Source organism: Bubalus kerabau, chromosome 1, assembly GCF_029407905.1.
Source record: "Bubalus kerabau isolate K-KA32 ecotype Philippines breed swamp buffalo chromosome 1, PCC_UOA_SB_1v2, whole genome shotgun sequence".
In the NCBI taxonomy this organism is placed as follows: Eukaryota; Metazoa; Chordata; class Mammalia; order Artiodactyla; family Bovidae; genus Bubalus; species Bubalus kerabau.
In genome coordinates, this window is record NC_073624.1 from 116,175,795 (window position 1) to 116,197,486 (window position 21,692).

General features: G+C 43.0%; 1 protein-coding gene across 10 annotated transcripts in view; it reads left to right on the plus strand.

The window, feature by feature from the left end:
* LOC129656632 (uncharacterized) overlaps positions 1-21,692 on the plus strand; it is a 165,175-nt gene that overhangs the window by 59,495 nt on the left and 83,988 nt on the right. Inside the window, exons 1-4 of one of the 10 annotated variants that reach the window (XR_008716470.1) lie at positions 12,862-13,885; positions 14,580-14,697; positions 16,019-16,181; positions 16,297-16,432. The exons of 4 other annotated variants lie outside the window; for them this stretch is intronic. Coding sequence is in view for 1 of the 6 variants with exons in the window: in XM_055587376.1 (XP_055443351.1) it covers positions 16,297-16,535 (239 nt within the window). In the remaining 5 variants the exon portion in view is untranslated. Of the gene's footprint in view, positions 1-12,861; positions 13,886-14,231; positions 14,698-16,018; positions 16,182-16,296; positions 20,301-21,692 lie in introns of those variants that run through there. 5 more of the 10 variants (XR_008716465.1, XR_008716475.1, XR_008716481.1 and 2 more) reach the window with 5 other exon arrangements.

Sequence of the window (21,692 nt, forward strand, 5' to 3'; positions counted from 1 at the left end):
CCAAAATGCAGCCAAGGTGGGAAAGCACTGGCAGGCAGGACACAATGTGCTGATCCGATTTCCCTGCTCCAAATCCTCTAATGGAATAAAATCCTAAATCCTCACCATGGACCAGAGTGCCCTGGGTGATCCAAGGCCTCCCTACTTCTCTGAGGCCATCACCTACCACACTCGCCCCGCTCCGTGTATTCCAGCCATACTGGATGTACTAGTTATCTGTTGCACGCATGCATGTGCATGTATGTAGTTGCTCAGTTGTGTATGACTCTTTGCAACCCCACGGACTATAGCCCACCAAGCTCCTCTGTCCATGGAATTGTCCAGGCAAGAATACTGAAGTGGGTAGCCATTCCTTTTTCCAGGGAATCTTCCCAACCCAGGGATTGAACCTGGGTTTCCTGCATTGCTGGAAGATTCTTTACTGTCTGATCCACCAGGGAAGCCCCAAAACCTGAAGGCTAAAAACAGCAAATTTTCTTATTTTGTGGCTGTTCTGCACAGCCTGCAGACTCTTAGTTCCCCAACCAAGGATTGAACCCGGGACCCAGCGTTGAAAGCACCAAGTCCTAACCACTGGACCACCCGGGGATTCCCAACGAACATTTATTATCTGACAGTTTCAGTAGGCCAGGAACCCAAATACAGCTTAGGTTGTGCCTCTGGTTCAAGGTCTTTCACAAGGCTGCAGTCAAGATGTTGGCCATGACAGGATCTTCATCTGAAGGCTCGACTCATATGCTTCCCTGTGGCTCAGCAGTAAAGAATTCGTCTGCAATGCAGGAGCTGCCAGTTCGACCCCTGGGTCAGGAAGATCCCCTGGACAAGGAAATGAAGGCTCAGCTCAGGGAGGGTTTGCTCCAGGCTCACTCGTGTGGACCTCTGTTTCTTACAGGCTGCAGGACCAAAAGTCTCAGCTCTTCCTCGCTGGCTATAGGCCAGGGGCCTCCCTCAGCTCCTTGTCACAAGGACCACTCCATAGGACAGCTTGTGGCAGCTTTCTTCATTGATGTGAGGGTGCTGGGGATCCGCAAGACCACCACCACATTCAGGGATAAGCTCAAAGCACTCATGAGACTCACCATCTACAGGCATACTTCAGAGATGCTGTGGACTTGGTTCACCACAATTAAGTGTATATCACAATCAAGTGAGTCACACTGATCTTTTGGTTTCCCAGTGCATATAAAAGTTATGTTTACACTATACTGTAGTCTGGGGTTCCCTGGTGGCTCAGAGGGTAAAGAATCCACCTGCAATGTGGGAGATCCTTGGGTTGGGAAGATCCCCTGGAGAAGGCAAAGGCTACTTACTCCAGTACTCTGGCCTGGAGAATTCCATGGACTGTATAGTCCATGGGGTCACAAACAGTCAGAAACAATTGAGAGACTTTCACTTTCACTTTCAACAGTAATCTCACTATCTCCTTTGGAGCTCTTGTGTGCATTGTCAATAAGCAATAATATTTTGAAAGGAATCTTTTTTTTTTTTGAGCACTAGGTCTCAAGGGTAGACTTAAAGTATTCAGTAAATCATGTTGTAAACAGATGCTATCATCCAGCTTTGTTGTTGCCTTTACAGAGCACAAGCACAGTGCTCTTAGCATAATTCTTAGGGGCCCTAGGATATGGGGAATGGTAAATGAGCACTTTCTGAATGTTGAGCTTTAAGCCAACTTTTTCACTCTCCTCTTTCACTTTCATCAAGAGGCTTTTTAGTTCCTCTTCACTTTCTGCCATAAGGGTGGTGTCATCTGCATATCTGAGGTTTTTGATATTTCTCCCTGCAATCTTGATTCCAGCTTGTGTTTCTTCCAGTCCAGCGTTTCTCATGATGTACTCTGCATATAAGTTAAAGAAGCAGGGTGACAATATACAGCCTTGACGTACTCCTTTTCCTATTTGGAACCAGTCTGTTGTTCCATGTCCAGTTCTAACCTGCATATAGGTTTCTCAAGAGGCAGGTCAGGTGGTCTGGTATTCCCATCTCTTTCAGAATTTTCCACAGTTTCAAAGGCTTTGGCATAGTCAAGAAAGCAGAAATAGATGTTTTTCTGGAACTCTCTTGTTTTTTCAATGATCCAGTGGATGTTGGCAATTTGATCTCACGGTTCATGTATTGCTGAAGCCTGGCTTGGAGAATTTTGAGCATTACTTTACTAGTGTGTGAGATGAGAGCAATTGTGCAGTAGTTTGAGCATTCTTTGGCATTGCCTTTCTTTGGGATTGGAATGAAAACTGACCTTTTCCAGTCCTGTGGCCCCTGCTGAGTTTTCCCAATTTGCTGGCATATCTGGTCCCATCACTTCATGGGAAATAGATGGAGAAACAGTGGAAACAATGTCAGACTTTATTTTGGGGGGCTCCAAAATCACTGCAGATGGTGATTGCTGCCAGGAAATTAAAAGACGCTTATTCCTTGGAAAGAAAGTTATGACCAACCTAGATAGCATATTAAAAAGCAGAGACATTACTTTGCTAACAAAGGTCCATCTAGTCAAGGCTATGGTTTTTCCAGTAGTCGTGTATGGATGTGAGAGTTGCACTATAAAGAAAGTTGAGTGCCAAAGAATTGATGCTTTTGAACTATGGTGTTGGAGAAGACTCTTGAGAGTCCCTTGGACTGCAAGGAGGTCCAACCAGTCCATCCTAAAGGAGATCAATCCTGGGTGTTCATTGGAAGGACTGATGCTAAAGCTGAAACCCCAATACTTTGGCCACCTCATGCCAAGAGTTGACTCATTGGAAAAGACTCTGATGCTGGGAGGGATTGGGGGCAGGAGGAGAAGGGGACGACAGAGCATGAGATGGCTGGATGGCATCACCGACCTGATGGACGTGAGTTTGAGTGAACTCCGGGACTTGGTGATGGACAGGGAGGCCTGGTGTGCTGCGATTCATGGGGTGGCAAAGAGTCAGACACGACTGAGGGACTGAACTGAACTGAAATGAGCACTGGCTTCAATTTGAAGTCTCTGGCTGCATGAGCCTCAGTCTGTCCTTTGATGCTGGGGTGTTAGTCACTGACTTCTCTCTACCTATGAGAACCTAGATGGCATCATCCTCTGGTATAAGACTGTTTTGTCCACATTTAAATATATTGTTTAGTATAACCACCTTCATGAATGATCTTAGCTCGATCTTCTGGAGGACTTGCTGCAGCTTCTACATAAGCACTTGCTTTGCCTTGTACTTCTGTGTTACGAGACGGTGTCTTTCCTCAAACCTCAAGAATCAACCTCTACTGGCTTCAGGCTTTTCTTTTGTAGCTTCCTCACCCCTCTCAGCCTTCACGGAACTGAAGAGAGTTAGGACCTTACTCTGAAGTAGGCTTTGGCTTAAGGGGATGTTGTGGCTCTTTGGACTGTTTTTATCCAGACCACTAAAGCTTTCTTCATATCAGCAATAAGACTGTTCCGTTTTCTTATCATTTGTAAGTTCACTGGAGCAGCAGTTTTAACTTCTTTCAGGAACTTTTCCTTTGCATTCACAACTCGCCCAACTGTTTGGTGCAAGAAGCCTAGCTTTCAGCCCTTCTTGGCTTTGACCGTGCCTTCCTGACTAAGTTTAATCATTTCTAGCTTTTGATTTAAAGTGAAGAGATGTGTACACCACTTCCTTTCACTTGAACATTTAGAGGCTGTTGTGGAGTCATTATTGGCCTCATTTCAATACTGTTGTGTCTCATGGAATAGGGAGGCCTGCAGACGGGGAGAGAGATGGAGGAACAGCGGCTGGTGGAGCAGTCTGAATATACACAGCATTTATTGGTTAAATTTGCCATCTTACGTGGGCATGGTTTTTGGCATCCCCAAAACAATTACAACAGTAACATCAAAGACCTCTGATCCCAGATCACCATAACAAACATAGTAATAATGAAAAGTTTTGAAACGTTGCAAGATTACCAAACTGTGACACGGGGACACGAGGCGAGCAAGTGCTATTGGGAGAAAGGCACCAGCGGACTCGCTTGACACGGGTTGGCTACAAACCTTCAATTGGTTTTTAAAACCTGCACTATGTGCAGAGTGCAGTAGAGTGAAGCACAATGAGACAAAGTGCAATGAAATGAGGCGTGCCTGTGGTTGCACTGATGCCAAGCTTCTGAGGACGCACAGCCAGGTCACAAGGGGAAAAGGCACAGAGCCTGGGGAGCCCATACGCAGGCTGCCTGATGCGCTCACCCTCTCACGGGGGACCCCACGGCTCCCCTCTTCTCTCAGCAAAGACCGTACAGCAGGGTGTGTGTGCAACGTTTCTGCTTCTGGAGAAGCCCACTAAAGATCCAGCACCCAGAGATTTTACGGGCCTGGTCACACAAGCACCTTCTGCTTGAAAGTGAAAGTCAAAGTGAAGTCGCTCAGTCATGTCCAACTCTTTGCGACCCCATGGACGGTAGCCTACCAGGCTCCGCCGTCCATGGGATTTTCCAGGCAAGAATACTGGAGTGGGCTGCCATTTCCTTCTCTGTGTCTACTAAAATCCCAGTCTCCCAGGAGGAAGGCAGCGGTTCAGCATAAGCATTTTATTTACAAAAACAGTCTAGGTATAGGGAGCACCCCTTATCAATTAAGGAAAGATTTACATCCTCGGGGGGAACTGTGCCCCAGCCAAGTGCCCAGATGCCAGCCAAGGGCCAGTCTCACAAGCTGGCCTTTCCAGGGATAGTTGTCTTGCTGCTGCTGCTGCTGCTAAGTCACTTCGGTCGTGTCCAACTCTGTGCGACCCCATAGACAGCAGCCCACCAGGCTCCCCCGTCCCTGGGCTTAGGCCTCCCATATTCATTCTTTTCTGCATAGTGAGACAACAAGAGCCAGGAAAAACCGCTGTTCCTTGCAGTCTAATACTGGCAGTGATGTTCCATCGCCTCTGTGACATTCTGCTTGTTAGAATCTAGTTACACATTCAGCCCAGGGAATTTCATAAAGCTGTGAATACCGCTAGCTGGAGATCATTGAGAACCATCTCAGAGGCTGCCTAACACACTCCCAAGATTATCTCTGTCTCAGAGTCTTTAAATATAATACCTCCTATTTCTGGTATTTTCTCCCCCCACCTCATTTAGGTTTCTGTTGAAATGTCCCATCCTGAGGGACTCCTTCCCTTTATCCAGTTTAAAACAGCATACACTCCTTCCTAACAATTTTCGTCCTTTTAGCCTATGTTTTTCTTTATAACAGTTACCAGTATCCACAACTATGTATTTATTTGTGGACATAATTGTGCAAATTGCATGATAGTAATAATCTTGTCTGTTTTTTTTAATTTAATTTATTTTACTTTACAATATTGTATATTGTAAAGTATATATGTAAATGTATATATATTGCCATACATTGACTTGAATCCGCCATGAGTGTACATGTGTTCCCCATCCTGAACCCCACCTCCCTCCTCATCCCATCCCTCTGGGTCATCCCAGTGCATCAGCCCCAAGCACCCTGTCTCATGAAGCACCAAACCTGGACTGGCGATTTGTATCGCAACACTGTTTATAATAGTCAGGACATGAAAGCAACTTAGCTGTCCATCAGCAGATGAATGGATAAGAAAGCTGTGGTACATATACACAATGGAGTATTACTCAGTCATTAAAAAGAATACATTTGAATTAGTTCTAATAAGGTGGATAAAACTGGAGCCTATTATACAGAGTGAAGTAAGCCAGAAAGAAAAACACCAATACAGTATACTAATGCATATATATGGAATTTAGAAAGAAGGTAACGATAACTCTGTATGTAAGACAGCAAAAGAGACACAGATGCATTGAACAGTCTTTTGGACTCTGTGGGAGAGGGCGAGGGTGGAATGATATGGGAGAATGGCATTGTTTTGTTTTGTTTTGTTTTGTTTTGTTTTAAGAAATTTTATTTGTTTTTATCTGTGCTGGGTCTTGGTTGCTGCTTGAGAACGTTCTCTAGTTCCAGCGAGCAGGGGCTCCTCTCTAGCTGTGGTCACGGGCCTCAAATGGCTATGGCTTCTCTTGTTGCAGAGCACAGGCTCTAGGGTGCTTGGGTGTCAACAGGTGTGGTTCCCAGGCTTAGCTGCTCCACAGCATGTGGGATCCTCACAGACCAGGGATTGAACCTGGGTCCCCTGCATTGGCAGGCAGATTCTTAACCACTAGACCACCAGGGAAGCCCTCTTGTCTGTTTTATTCACTGTTTATACAAAGATAGAGCAATACCTGACACACAGTGAATGCTTAAAATGCATTAAATGAATACGTGAGCAGAATTTCAGTTCTGTTTCTTAGTGGAAATAAATATGGTTTATACATCAGTCTCTTATTAGTTTGTTTAGTTTGAGTCTACATCCAAGAGCATAATCAATTTCAGCTAAGTGCAATTTTGAGTTCCTAGAGTTGAGAACCAATCCTAGATTAAACAGTCTCACTGAGATAATGCCACCTAGAGATCTGTCCAATCCCTGAGATCGTTGTTGTTCAGTGGCTCAGTTGTGTTCAACTCTTTGTAGCCCCATGAACTGCAGCACACCAGGCCTCTCTGTCCTTCACCATCTCCCGGAGTTTGCTCAAAATCAAGTCCACTGAGTCAGAGATGCCATCCAACCCTCTCATCCTCTGTCATCCCCTTCTCCTCCTGCCTTCAATCTTTCCCAGCATCAGGGTCTTTTCCAATGAGTCAGCTCTTCGCATCAGGTGGCCGAAGTATTGGAGTTTCAGCTTCAGCATCAGTACCCTGAGATGAGTATCCTGAGAACTCTGCGATGGTACCTCTGTTTTATTGATAAGCTCATGAGGTACCTCCTCCACAAATATTTACTAAGAGTTCGCCTGTGTTAAGCACTGTGCCAGAAAATAATCCAGTTCTGAACAAGACAATCTCTGCCTTCAAGAAGCTTATAGTCTAGTAAAGAGTGTTAGATTCAAGATGTAATTCAGAATATAGACCATCTCAAAAAGATATACCAATAAAGGCAATATTAAATACAGCTCTTAAATGTAGAGCAAAATCACTAAAACTTCATTATAACATAGCACACTGCTGATGAGAAAGTGAAACTGTTAGTTACTCAGTCGTGTCCAACTCTTTGTGACCCCATTAACTGTAGCCCGCCAGGCTCCTCTGTCCATGGAATTCTCCAGGCGAGAATCCTGGAGCAGGTTGCCATTCGGGGGATCTTCCTGACACAGGGATTGAAGCCAGGTCTCCACATTACACACAGATTCTTTACTACCTGAGCCACCAGGGAAGCCCCTGACTGCTACGAACAGCCCTGTCTGCTGTGTACTCTCTGCTAGTCACCATACTGTGGGGATAGGTGTAGAATGTAAATCAGTCACAGTTCTAGGTAGCCAGGAATTGGAGCTAACTCTGGATGGATTACACTACAAAAGAGTTTAATCAAGCATTATTAGTTGCTCATAGAATTGCCTGAAAACTTGGAGAATCGGGTTTTTGGATAAATTTCTAGGAGTCATACCACAGAAGTGGGCTGATGAGGAACTGCGGTCACTGTGCCAAAGCACTGGATGGTTCGGTTGGCACTGACACCACTTCCACGCTGGAGCCAGGTTTCCTGCAGCCGGTGTGCCCACACAGCCACTGCCAGATCAAAACCCTGACTTGGTGCCACCTCTGCAACCACGGCCACTGCTGTGGTGCCTCTAGAGAGATCTCCCAGCCCCTTCCCACCCATGCCGTTCGCTCTGGCACCAAACCTGAAATACAGCTGAGTGAGGAAGCCCAAGGTTGATGCTTATGTTCTTGCTGCAAGGAAATCCAGGGTACCAAGTTCTGAGCACTTCCGTCACTTATAGGGCCCATCTTTGTCCCGCCCCAAACTCATAAGCAGGAACATCTGTGACAGAAAGAGTTTCGATGCTGAGAAGACTCAAGGAAAGACAGAATTTCATTCGATCCTCACAACAGCTACAGACATGGGTATTATTTTCCAAAAATCAGAATTGAGGAAATACCTCACCCAAGAGAGCACAGTTAACGAGTGGCGATGTTGGGAGTAAAAGTCAGGTGTGTTTTTGGCTCCAGGGTCATGTTTTTAACCAAACCTCTATGCTCACACTTTCCTGGAGGAGTAGTTATTTCCTGGAAGTGTTCCTTTCAAAAAAAAAACAAACAGATTGGTCTGCTTTATATAAACAGAATATTCCATTGATAGTCCTCAATATAATCATCTTTTAAGCTTCATACTTACTAGCAGTAAAATTCCCTAAACATATGTTATCTTCTTTTATGTAACAGTGATGTTACTGATGAACCACAGTGCATATTTCTTTGCAATTAATCTCTAGCAGTGACGACAGATTTATACTGGATTATAAACAGAATTATCCAGACTTCACTCTGGTAAAAGGCATTTGCAAAACAAATACATGGTGTTACTACAACTGTCGTGATTACAAAGTAGCCATCTGTGACCCTGAAACAGCCCCCAAGATAGCTGACCTCCATGGCGTTTGAACCTACAGTTTAACCTTATCCTTCAACTTACTCAGTCTCCCAGCTGAAGCAATCTAATGTAATCCTTTGCATACAAGACACTGGGCTGCATTTGGGATTCTATGAATGAACAAGCTGCAGAACGTAAGGAAAACCACACAAACGAGCCTTTAAAAACTCAAGACTTAACTACACTCTCCTCCTCCTGCCTCAGACCTTTCCTCGGTTTCCAGCTGCACTTCGAACAAAATCCAAACACCCTACTATGGCGATTAAGGACCTAGGTGATCCAGCCCCTCCCAACTTCTCCAAACTCAACAAATGCTCTCATCTTTACTTGGGGCCAGGCTCAGTGGTGACATTTGTTCCAGCTGAGTACAATCTCCAAAAGTGTCTCCTTTCCAACAAGATTTAAAGGGAAAATGTTGATATGCCAGTGGGATCACGTCTGTGTCATTCTGGCACTGCTCCTCTATACTTGGAAAGATACCTTAACCACGACCAGCATTCTTATGAAGTAGGTTATATTCTTATGAAGTAGGTCACAGCCTTAGAGCAGATATGTCGAGAAATTAGTTATCATCTGCAGTTGAGTTACATAGCCTAGGATGCTTAATCCCTGCACCTGGGCTACTTTAAAATTTTTTAAATGAGGCATTAATAGAAAAAAAAAAAATCCAAAACTTAGAAATAAGGCAAAGGAAAGGCAGCATGTCTTTTCATTGCTAACCTATAACAGGCCACCCAAGGATTATTTAAGCCTCTAAGGGAATAAACTTTTGATTCACCATCTAGTATTGATTAAAATCCCAGATTCTGGGAAATTGCATCTAAACCTGTAGCACTTTTTTTCCCCTCTAGGAGAGATGTAAATGATTTCCATCTAAAGGAAGGATTATCTCACATTTATGGTTTATTGCCTTGTAGGCTATTAACCTGGACAAGGCAATGGCACCCCACTCCAGTACTCTTGCCTGAAGAATCCCATGGATGGAGGAGCCTGGTAGGCTGCAGTTCATGGGGTCGCAAAGAGTCAGACACGACTAAGCGACTTCACTTTCACTTTTCACTTTCATGCATTGAAGAAGGAAATGGCAACCCACTCCAGTGTTCTTGCCTGGAGAATCCCAGGGACGGCGGAGCCTGGTGGCCTGCCGTCTCTGGGGTCGCACAGAGTCAGACACGACTGAAGCGACTTAGCAGCAGCAGCAGCAGCAGCAGGCTATTAACCAGTTTTGTATCTATTCTAACAAATCTTATTCCAAAATTCTTTTTTTCTAATGTTTTTAAATACTCATTTACTCAAATGCTCTTTAAATCAGCATTACCATCTTAGTGATTCTTTTGTTAATGATTTGAATAAATCTTTGACACATGTCTATTCTATGTATGGAAAATGAATTTTTAAATTTTTGAAAATTATACTTTGCCCAAGAAAGCTAAAGAGATGGAAGGATTTTTTTTTTTTCCTGACAAAAATATTGGATCTGGTTTGGGGGAGCACAGCTTGGACTCCTTATCATTTCTTATGAGATTCAGAATCACAGGGCTAGACTTTGCTTGCAGTCCAGTGGTTAAGACTCCTTTTATGCAGGTTCCATCCCTGGTCAGGGAACTACGAGCATATGTGCAACAAGTGCAGCAAAACAAAAATGTGTATACATACGCTGTGCTGTGCTCAGTTGCTCAGTCGTGTCCGACTCTTTGTGACCCCACGACTGTAGCCGCCAGGCACCTCTATCCATGGGGATTCTCAAGAATACTGGAGTGGGTTGCCATGCCCTCCTCCAGGGGATCTTCCAGATCCAGGGACTGAACCCGGGTCTCCCAACATTATATATGTATATGTACATATATATATGTACACACACACACATACATATACATATAGGAATTACAGTCTTCAGGTCCAAGCACTCTAGAGCCTCACTGCCTGCGCTGGCTATGAAGTCCCACTCAGCTAGAAGAATGCTACCCAGGTCTCACTTGTGCAACTGGAGGCAAGTGAAGGTGCAGGAACAAGAGACCGTGGAAGCAGCAACATCCTACAACTCCCAGAGATAGAGGACAGCAGCAGAGACCAAAAGGAAAAAGGAATCAGGAAAGAATGGAGAGGGAGAAAGAAGACCGGTAGGGAAACTCAGTTTCTAGGGCCAACAAGGAGAAGGAAATGGCAACCCACTCCAGTGTTCTTGCCTGGAGAATCCCAGGGACGGGGAAGCCTGATGGGCTGCTGTCTGTGGGGTTGCACAGAGTCGGACACGACTGAAGCGACTTAGCAGCAGCAGCAGCAGCAGCAGGGCCAAGAAAGGCCCACAGGAAGTATGAATGACTGGAATCCAAGCTCTTTGACGGGAACTGAGAAACCTCTGAAAGGGAGCATAAAGAGGACTCTGGGGGGAATATAGCCTGTTCACTTAGGTGAATCAACACAGATAAGGAGAAGAATGAAAGAAGCGGATTTCAAGTATGATGATTAGGACTCAAGAGCAGTCACAGTGAAAGGAATATCAGAAATCCATTAGCAGCTGAACATGAAGTCAGATGTTCTGCAGATCCAGGTATAATTTTGTCCACAGCATGCACATTAATTAGTAATCTCTTCTGGAGCACTTTTTGTCCCTCCCCACTACAGCAATTCAAAATAGCTCAAGCGCTTTGGGGAAAAATTATGTTTTCCAAACAAAGCCAAACTCGAATCAGAGTGAATTATACCAGCTCTCCAGTCACAAAATCAACACGAAGACAAGGATGGGTGATAGACTCTGCGTTGACTTGCCTGGGGGAGTGGCAGGAAGAGGCAGAAGGCAGCAGAGTGTGCAGTGAGCGCTGCAGTTGTGTCTCCCGAGCACATCCTACCAAAGGGATGTGTTTTCACCTGTGCTTAGGAGGCCCAAAGTCACTTTCTACACTGTGATGAAAAAGTGTTGAAAGAAGCCGTGTCAACATAAGGGGAAAAAAGAGTCCAAGGGAGTCGACACAGGGGTGGAACCCGTGTCTCCTACCTTGGCAAGCATGTTCTTTACCACTGAGCCACCAGAGAAGCTCAGTCTCTGCTTACTAATGGGTACAAAAGGAAAGTGTCTGTGAAAGAAATGATACTATGAAAGAAATGGTCACTGGCTTAAACAAATCAAGAAAAAGACTAAGGTGTCAAACCCACCAAAAAACCCAACAGTGCTTCAAAGGCATTGTTTAATTACATTTATGTTAGTAAAAGGATGAAACACTAACCTGGGAAGGAGGAACCTTTGTCGGCAGAGGAATGCCCTTGGTATCACTGAATCCAATACCCAGATAATAACATTTGCGTCCTGTCACCATTTTTCTATACGGGAAGCCATTCTAATTCTATTTGAGGAATATAGATCATTGATGAAAGTCAGAGACCATTATCTCTTGTGCTGATTTAAAAGATTCAGATTCTGGTAAAGCATCCTGTACAGTCCTTCTTAATCCTCAGGGGTGAGGGAGGGAGGTGGGGAAGCAAAGCTTCAAAACAGGTAAATTTGCTTTTATTCTTTTGCCAACTACAAACTGGCACTCGCCAAGAGCATTTGCCGGGCTTCCCAGGTGGTGCTGGTGGTAAAGAACATGCCTGACAATGCAAGAGACACAAGAGATACGGGTTCAATCCCTGGGTCAGGAAGATCCCCTGGAGGAGGGCATGGCAACCCACTCCAGGATTCTTGCTTGGAGAATCCCACGGGCAGAGGAGTCTGGCAAGCTACAGTCCATATGGTCGCAAAGAGTCATGACTAAATCTACTTAGCACACACACAAGAGCATTTGCCAGGGACTGACTGCCACCACCAACAAGGGCATTTGCCATCTGCCTCTGCGGAGAGTGACCCCTGTTCTGCTGCAGCTGTTGACCTTCAGCACCCCCTGAGGGAGATCAGGGTGGAGTGAGGCACTCTGAGCCCCAGGGAATCTGGTGGGATAGGTCTTTAGATAGATGTTTTCAAGAACTGATTTCATGATCTCAATCTTTGCATCTCTTCATATTTAGAAAAGCACTGTATGTCTTCATGATGGCATCAGATCCTTGTCTCTAGCAGAAAACCTTTTGTAAAATGAGTGCTTGATTGCATTGAACTCCCCCTTCACCAAAATCTTATATATTCACCTCCCCCAGTGCCTCTTTGGAGCAGTCTCCCAGAGCTTTCTGAGGTGCTGTCTCCCAGGCTGCAGCCATCATTTTGTCCCAAAGAAAACTTAACTTGCAACTCTCAAGTTTTGCATCATTTTTAGTCAACACTCTTGCGTGAAGGGAATCATGTATTCAGCTCCAGATGCTGAATTCACTAATACAATGCTTTTTTTCTCACCAGCAATAAGACAAACTGTTTAAATCATTATTTACTTCTTTTATAGCTAAGGGTGCTTGTCCTGACTGGCTAAATAAATCCTGGAATATCTCCTTGGAAAGAATATGTGGCAGAAGTGCTCCTGTTTAAATGCCCACAGATGCTGGGCTCTGAGAGCTCACAGCTGATTGCAAAGTCACTGTTTGCAATTTACTTCTGGCAACTGTTGCCATTTGGCACAATGCTAATGGGCCCCCCTTGGGAGTTAGCGCTTATGCTTTCTGGATAACTCACTTTTCAAATCACCCAAGTGAGTCAAGTAATTTTTCTTTGCCAGCATGAATTACGCCACCAGTGAAAGTTATGAATTCATACTGTTAAACCAATGCAGATTACTCTAATTTCTACATTGTTCCGATTAGCACCAAATATAGAAGGGCAGGCTGTTGTCAAGAGCCAGATACCTACAGCTTTGGCTACAAGGACAACAGGTAGTCATCGAAGTGGAGAGCTGACTAAGTCAGTGCCACTCACCCAAAAGGCCCATTAGTGTTTTAGAAAAAAGGAGTTTGAAATATGCTTATTTCTTGCCTCCCTAGCCTTCCAGGGCTCCTCTAGGCCGGCTCTTTGTTTTCTTATTGGGCCTGGACACGCCCATTCACGGGTATGATCTTTGCTTCCTTTTTTCTTCTCACCCGATACAGGAGACACTTTCTATTTCCCTTAGTTGGCCTCCACAAGCTGTGTATATATTACATGTTTCTCTCTTTCCAAATCACTTTTACACACCACACAGACCACACACACACACAATTAGAATGATTGGGATGGCAAAGGGGCTGTCTATGGGGAAGGCAACCATATTATGGAAAAGGGAGAACCCATCAGGAAGCAGTTCTTAAATCATATTGCCCTGAGAAGAGTTCCTCTTCTCGGTGACTGTTCCTGCTCAAACAGCAAGCAGATGGGCTCGGGGTTTCTAATGAGACTTTTATTAACAGCTGGGTTGTGGGGAGGAGTTGTGGCTCAGGGGTAGTGTCCGGAAGTGAGGCGTGTAGTATAACACGGGCCTCATCCGTCCTTACCATGCTGCTGGAAGCTGTCCCACTCTTGAAGCCCAGTGGGACTCAGAGCTCTCAGCGCTCCTCAGGTGAACCTTAGGGGCGGGGCTGCAGGAATCTGCAGACGTGACGGACTCCTCTGGAGAGAAACACTCCCCGAGGAAAGGGAATAGACATCAGAGTGGTGGGAGGGCAAGGACATGTGGTGAGTACGACGTGGTGCCTTTGCTAGCAGATCCCCCAGGCCCCGCGGACTCACACTCCACACAGCGGGTGGGGGTGACTGGCACAGAGAATATCTCAGTGAAAATGGCTTGTTCACGAAAACCCGGCGAGACAACAGCACTGTGTTGGAGGCTCTTAAAAGAAGAAAGACAAAATTCCACACGCTGGCACAGCCAGGCCTTCCCTGACTGGAATGCCCAGCAGGCCCAGGCAACAGAAGTGACCACAGCGTCTTGCAGATCAGTTCTGTCTAGGGAAGGATGTGGACATGCTTGGTGGAGAAGGGTTGGGGTAAGAGGGTGGAAACAAGATGACCTTTACTTTAGTTGACTGACCAGCCTTGTTTTGAGGAACATGTGGGAGAGACACCTGAGCACCTTCATCAGTACCTGGGCCAGGGAGGACCCTTATAGATCTCAGAACACTGAGATCCTGATTAGCAGGCGAGAGTGGTCGCCAGTGAAACCAGGGCGGCAGTCAATTCTTGTCCTGCCTGAGGTTTTACTTGTTGAGTAGCCGAGCCAACACACACTCAACTGTTCCTATTGTAAAAGGCAGAGGAGACCCATGTTAGCCAGTTCAGCTCCTGAAAGGCTGTGATACCAGGAGCAGCAAAACCGGAATGTGCTGCAGCCTCGGGAGGTTGAACATGGCACAGAGCATAACAGGACTACTGGTGAGTTTATCACTCCATTGAAGAAAGCGGACTGCAGTTATTCGTTTACAAACAATTCTTGTTGAAAATTTCTTGTAACATTTAATTTCTATAGCTCTTTATATGTTTATTCCTTTGAGACTTGGTTCATCCTTGGCATTCAGCGTGGGCATCTTTCAAAGAGCTCATTTCTGGATAAATTCTCCATGCCTGTCTACCCATGGCACTTTGGGTATACTTAATTTAAAATTTTATTTTAGATTGAAATGATTGATGCGTATTCTAATGTCCCTGAGTGAGGCTCTAAGTTCCTCAAGGACAGGGATCATGTCAGATATTTGTATTATATGAACTGAGTTCTTCATGTGTGTGTGAGTGAGTGTGTGTGTGTGCGCCCTGTCACTCAGTCATGTCCAATTCTTTGCGACCCTATAAACTGTAGCCTGCCAGGCTCCTCCATCCGTGGGATTCTCCTGGCAAGGATACTGGAGTGGGTTGCCATTTCCTTCTCAAGGGGATCTTCCTGACCCAGGGATCAAACCCACATCTCCTGCATCCCCTGCATTGGCAGGCAGATTCTTTACCACCAGCATTACCTGGCTTTTATCACTGAAAGAGTAAGCTCTTGTCATTGCCTTCCCCTTGACAAAAGAAAATCTCAGGTCGAACTTTTTATGAATATTCTACCATGGCTAAGACTGGAAGTTGTCACTAAACATGTGTTTTTCTTTACTTTGAGAGTAAGAAAAATCTTAGGTTGGCCTAGATCAACCCCATAAAAACTACATTTCCCAGATTCCCTTGCAGCTAGGTGTGTGATCATGTGATAAAGTTTTGGCCAATGGGACATGAGCTAAGTGTTGGATGTCATTCCCAATTTGTGCCAGGAAAGGGAAGGAGAGAATCTTCTTTCCTCCATATCCTGTGTCTTGCTGCTTGGATCAGAGATATGGTGATGATTATGAACCATCTCTCTTAAAGCTCACTATCTAGATATGGTAGAAAAACCAACTAAAAGAAAGCTGGGACCTGACAGTACGGTCATTATAATATCCCTGAACTGCTCGTGCCTGAACTATTATGTGAGAGAGAAATAAATTTCTGTATTATGCAAATCTTTGAGCATATGAGGATACCACTTTGTTGTTGTGTGGTATACATAAAAATATTTATTCCTCCTTTTATTGATCAGATCTTGCAGCTCTTGGCACAGAATGATAGGAACAAGTTTAAAATCAAACAATAAATAACCACATTGTCAGTAGCTGGTATGTGAAATTGGCAGGATCTCTTGTATAAACTATACATTTCTAGTATTTTAAATCTTTTCCTTTGTTTGTAGTTGTGAAGTGAGGGAAGAACCTTCCCTCTCAACATTCTACAGCCCACACACCTACCACTTGGATGGATATCTTAACTCCAAGAGAGCTAGCCAGATTCTCTATTTCCTGTCCTGATGCCCTGAGGCCACTCAAGTGTGGCTCCTTCCTACCCCCAACACACAGGTACTCTGAAATTAACATATTGAAGGCTGAATCTGATAAACTGTGATGAGAAGCAAACTTTGGGTTCTTTCATACTCACCTCCTTCTCTCCTCTCTGTTTATCCTTCTCCCCCAGCTCCTTCACCCTCCATCTCCCACATTAGAGCTGCTGCCCGCCACCTACCACCACCACTGTCTTGGCCAGTGAGTTGCTCACAACATCCAGGAGAGACTTTGGTACCCCTGATGAGTGCTGAGACGCCTGCTTACCCAAGACGCTTTCTGTACATGGAGTGGTACTGCCTGGAGGTCCTGGACAGCCTGGCCACAGTGCTAGCCAAGTCCGCTGAATCAGGGCTGGCTGTCAGGCCCTGAAAAACTAGGATGATCCTATTCTGAGATAATAAGACATTTTTGAAAATAAGGGACAAGTTTGATAGAAAGTCCTTCGGAGAGAACAGAAAGTCAAAATAACTAGTTCTAAGGGAAGTGGTGACATAGGAAATACACAACAGAGCTCAAGGATTTAAAAAAAAAGAATGAAAACAATTTAAGTTGCAGTTGAAATCAGAGTTCACAAGCCTCAGACCACTACAAGTCATTTGCTGGAATATGATCAAATCTATATTTTTTGGTTTTGAACCTAAGGTAAAGAGAATTCATTTACTCATGGCATACTGCCATCTTCAGTCTGGGCAAGGGTTCCCTCTCCTTTGGTTTTGCTTTATTTTTCTTCTTCATCCTTGAGTCCACCTTCATTTCTCTTGCCATTGTAGGACCCATTAGAATATATAAGCAATGCATATCCTAAGATATGTCTGTGACTTTGTGAAATAATACAGAACTCAGAATTTAGATTGGAATTTAGGCTCAGGCAAGGCTGGTCACAACTTGGTTGGAATTAGGGTTCACGTGTCTCAGACCATTTCAGGTTGTTTGCTGGAATGTGGTACAATCTATACTGGGTTTGGGATTTTGGATTTACGGTGGAGAAAGTTGAGATACTCATGGGAGGTTCCCATCATCAATTTCTTAGCAAGGGCCCTCTCTTAGTTTTGTTTAATTTCCTTCCTTCATCCTCGATTCCCACCCTTATTCCCTTTTTAGGGGCCCATCCCACTATCCAGGCAGAACACATCCTTCAGCCATTCAGTATGTGGCCTTCTTGCCTTGTTGATAGTTCACTTCACTCTATGAAAGCTTTTTAGTTTGGTGTAGTCCCATTTGTTTATTTTGCTTTTGTCTCCCTTGCCTGAGACGTATCAAAAACAATTACTCAGATAGATGTCAAAGAGTTTACTGCCTATGTTTTCTTCTCTAAGTTTTGTGGTTTCAGGTCTTACATTTAAGTCTTTAAATCATTCTTGGCTTCTCTTTGTGCGTGGTCTAAGAAAGTAGGCCAGTTTGAGTCTTTTGCATGTAGCTCTCCAGTTTTCCCAACATGATTCATTGAGGAGGTTGTATTTTCCCCATTGTATATTCTTGCTTCTTCTGTTGTAGATTAATTGCCCATATAAGAGTGGATTCATTTCTGGGCTCTCTGTGCTGCTCTACTGACATATGTGTCTGTTTTTGTGCTGGATCCATACTGGTTTGATTACTGTAGCTTTGAGGTAAGTTTGAAATCAGGGAATGTGATACTCCATTTTGTTTTCCTTTCTCAAGATTGTTTTGGTTATTCAGGGTCATTTGTGTTTGAAAAATATCATTGATATTTAATAGGGATTGCACTGAATTTGTAGATTGCCTTGAGTGGTCATTTTAAAAATATTAATTTTTCCAATCCATGAGCACAGTACATCTTTCCTTCTGTTTGTGCCCTTTCAACTTCTTTCATCAATACCTTGTAGTTTTCTGAGAACAGCTCTTTATCTCCTCAGTTAGATTTATTTCTAAATATTTTATTCTTTTTGGTGCAGTTGTAAATGAGATTGTTTTCTTAATTTCTCTTTCGGTAGTTCATCGTTAATATATAGAAACACGACAGATTTCTGTATATTACTTTTGTATTCTGCAAGTTTACCAAATTCATTGATGAGTTCTGGTACATTTTGGTGGTTGGTTTCTTTAAGATTTTCTATGTATAGTATCATGTCATCTGCAAACAGTGACAGTTTAACTGCTTCCTTTGCAATGTAAATTCCTTTTATTTCTTTTACTTATCTGATTGTAGTGGAAAGTCCTAGCCAATAGCCCTTTGGTTCTCCCAAATGAAGCCCCATTGACCTTCAAATCCAAACGTTCTGGGAGCTCATCTGCCTGGTGCAGGACCTCCAGAATGGGGAGCCCAGTGTGGGGCTAAGATCCCTCACTCTTTGGGAAGAACCTCTGTAATTGTAATCAATAGTTGCTCTGTAAAGAGTTGTAGTTTTTTGTTTGCCCATGGGAGGAGGGGAGCTCAGTGTCTTCTTACTCCAGCATCTTGGCTATTCCTCTACTTGTTTCAGATATCATTTCCAATCTGTGGCCTGTATATGAACTTCACCTATTATATTTTTTGATAAAGAGAAGTTCTTAAATTTAATGTCTTTTTCATCCATTTATTTTTTATCTTAGAGTTTGTGTTTTTGAATGTTGGTTTAAGAAGTTCTTCCACACTCCAAAGCAAGAAAAATAATATACATGTTTCTTTTTCCTTTTCCATTAGCTTTTTATATTTTCCATTTAATACTTTAATCCAACTGGATTTCCCCCTTGTATATGGCATAAACATGCATTCTTAATGGGGATAATGGCACTCCCAAGAAAGTGAAGTTTGTTCTTAGAGGGTAAAAAAAAAAAAAAAAAACTTAGATATTGTAATTGTTTCTACCCCTTCACAGGTAGCGCTAGTAGTAAAGAACTCGCCTATCAATGCAGGAGACAAACGAAACACAGGTTTGATCCCTGGGTCGAGAAGATCCCTGAAGGAGGATCTTCCTGGAGTGGCAACCCATTCCAGTATCCTTGCCTGGAGAATCCCATGGACAAAGGATCCTGGAAGGCTATGGTCCATAGTGTCGCAAAGAGTTGTGCACAACTGAAGTGACTTACCACACATGCACATGCATAGCCCTTCAAGGATCATAAACAGATATATTCTATATCCATGATATTAAAATTTTATTGGTAATGGAGGAAAATCAGGGGGAAAATATACCTAAAAAGTTTTATTCGGAGGACAGTAATGAAAACACTGGTTGAGAAATGCTGGTATAGGCTAAGAATCCAGCATTATTTTTTTCCCTAAAATGACACTTCCCTAATCTATTAAAACTTTATCAGTTCTTTCTCTGAGGTCACCCCTTTCATTGCCCTTTTTCAAAATTGCTTTAATTATTCATAATATATTTAGTCATCTTATACATGTTAGAATAAGTATGTTGAATTCACTTTTTAAAGTCATACTAAAATTTTAATTGAGGTTGAATTTACTGACTAATTTTAGAGAACTGACATCCTTACATTGTTGCTATCCTTTCCATGAGCATGATATAGTACTCCACTTATTTAGGCTTTTGTACCCTTGAAACATTTCTCCATGAAGATCTTGTACATTGTTTATTTGGTTAAATTCAGTTTATAGTGTTGATCACTGTTATGAATGACATCACAGACTCTGTTCTATTTTTAGCTGACAATTGCTGATGCTGAAGAATACTATTGATTTTTGTGAGTGGATCTTGTTGTATCTGGCATTTTTGCTGAATTCTCTTATTAGTTCTAAACCTTTCTGTTGATTCAGTTGGGATTCTTATCTGAAGAAAAGAAAAAAACAAGGGGAAGGAAAGGTGGAAGGGAGGAAGGAAGAAAGGAAAAAAGGATAAAAAATAAATTGTGTACTTTCTCTGAAGTAGATAGGGAAAAGTCAATAATCCAGTGAGCTCCCAGTAGCAAAAGGAACGGTGAAGAGAATGCTTGTGGATCACACTATAATAATTGGCTGGTCTAGTTTAAGGGCACAGGCAAATCTGCTTTGCATTTCAACAGTCAGCTTATTCAATTCTGCCTAATAAATATCTACAATTATTGTTGGCTTCCTAATTCATATGCTCAGTCCTTTTAGTCATATAATTATGACTTTCACGAATGTGTTATGTTACAGAAGGGTAGAACCACTTGTACTGCTTTATCTCAGCAAGCAGCGCAGTAATCAATATTCTGGGGTTTCCTTTGAATAGTCATACTTAATAACCTCTTAACAGTCTAATACTCACAGTGAGAACATTTAAGTGCATGAATTAGAAGAGGAAAAAAAAATCTCTTGAATAGTTTCCTAAATGATGACCTATCAAAAGTGGCTAAGTCAAAAGTGATCACTTTTACCTGATGATCCAAGTTTGTTGCTTAATAAGAGCTTCAAGAGATTAGTTGCATCAAAACATACACACCACTCCCTGAACTGAACAATATGCACAAAATAAAATTATGGTCCAGTGTAGAAATGTTAGACAAGGTTTCCATGCAAACACATGGCTGTAGAAGCTGGAAATTTCCCAAACTATTCACAAGAAATCTACATGTCTTTAGAAACAAGTTCCTGAAAATGATTAAATCAATTGGAATGAAAATTTCTTTGCCACCTAAAAAGTCCAAGAAATCACTTGAGTAATTTCTATCAGAATAAAAGTATGGCATTTGGCAATATACAAGTATATGTACTTTAAATACCACCAAATAGATTTCTACCTAAAGCTTTTTGTAAGCTAGATGGATTTCAGAGGTAAGGCATACAGAAGAAACACTAAGATTAATTGTATTAAAGGGAACAGACTTCTCTGTATCTGTTACATGGGACATTTGGAAGGACGAATTTGTAACAATGGGATTAGCCTAGCTGCCCTTTGTACAGTAGACAAGACTCAAGGTAAAATATAATGACTTAGCAAGGAGGGAGAAAATCATAACAAAAACGTCTGTATGAAGGCTATCCTGTGTAATTCTATTAAAATTACAGGAAGAACATGAGATTCAAAGGAAACGTAATGAAACAACAGAGTAGTGATTTAATGTAGGTCATCACTAAAGACAGCAGGGCTGTCAATGACATTGTTAATTCGTTATACTTCGTACATCTCTCTGTGAAAACACAAGTTCTCCCTGTGTCCTAACTATGAACAATTAGCAGTCAGGAATTCTCCCTCCTCCTGTTTTGTTCTAAATCTCCTGTACCCAGCATGGTGCATGGTACATAGCAAATGTTCAGTCTTGGAAATGCTCTGCTTTAAAGTCATGTGACTAGATGACTTTGCACTATTTCTAGATGTTTTCATTATCATAGGGTTTGTCTAATAGGCATATAACTTATTCTGCTTGAGCTACAATGCCATGAATTAGTTCAGTCTAGACCAATTTCACCCCTAAGTTGGACTTTTAACTCTGCCAGATGCTCTTTGACAGTAGGTTCCCCAGTACTGCAGATCTTGCCAAGCATGCATTATGTTGTTGTATAATTACAGCTCTCTAGTACTCCGTAGGGTGTTATTAGCTCAAGCTGTAGCTCATTTGGTCTACATAATTACACCAGACTCAGCAGTGAACACTGACCTACAA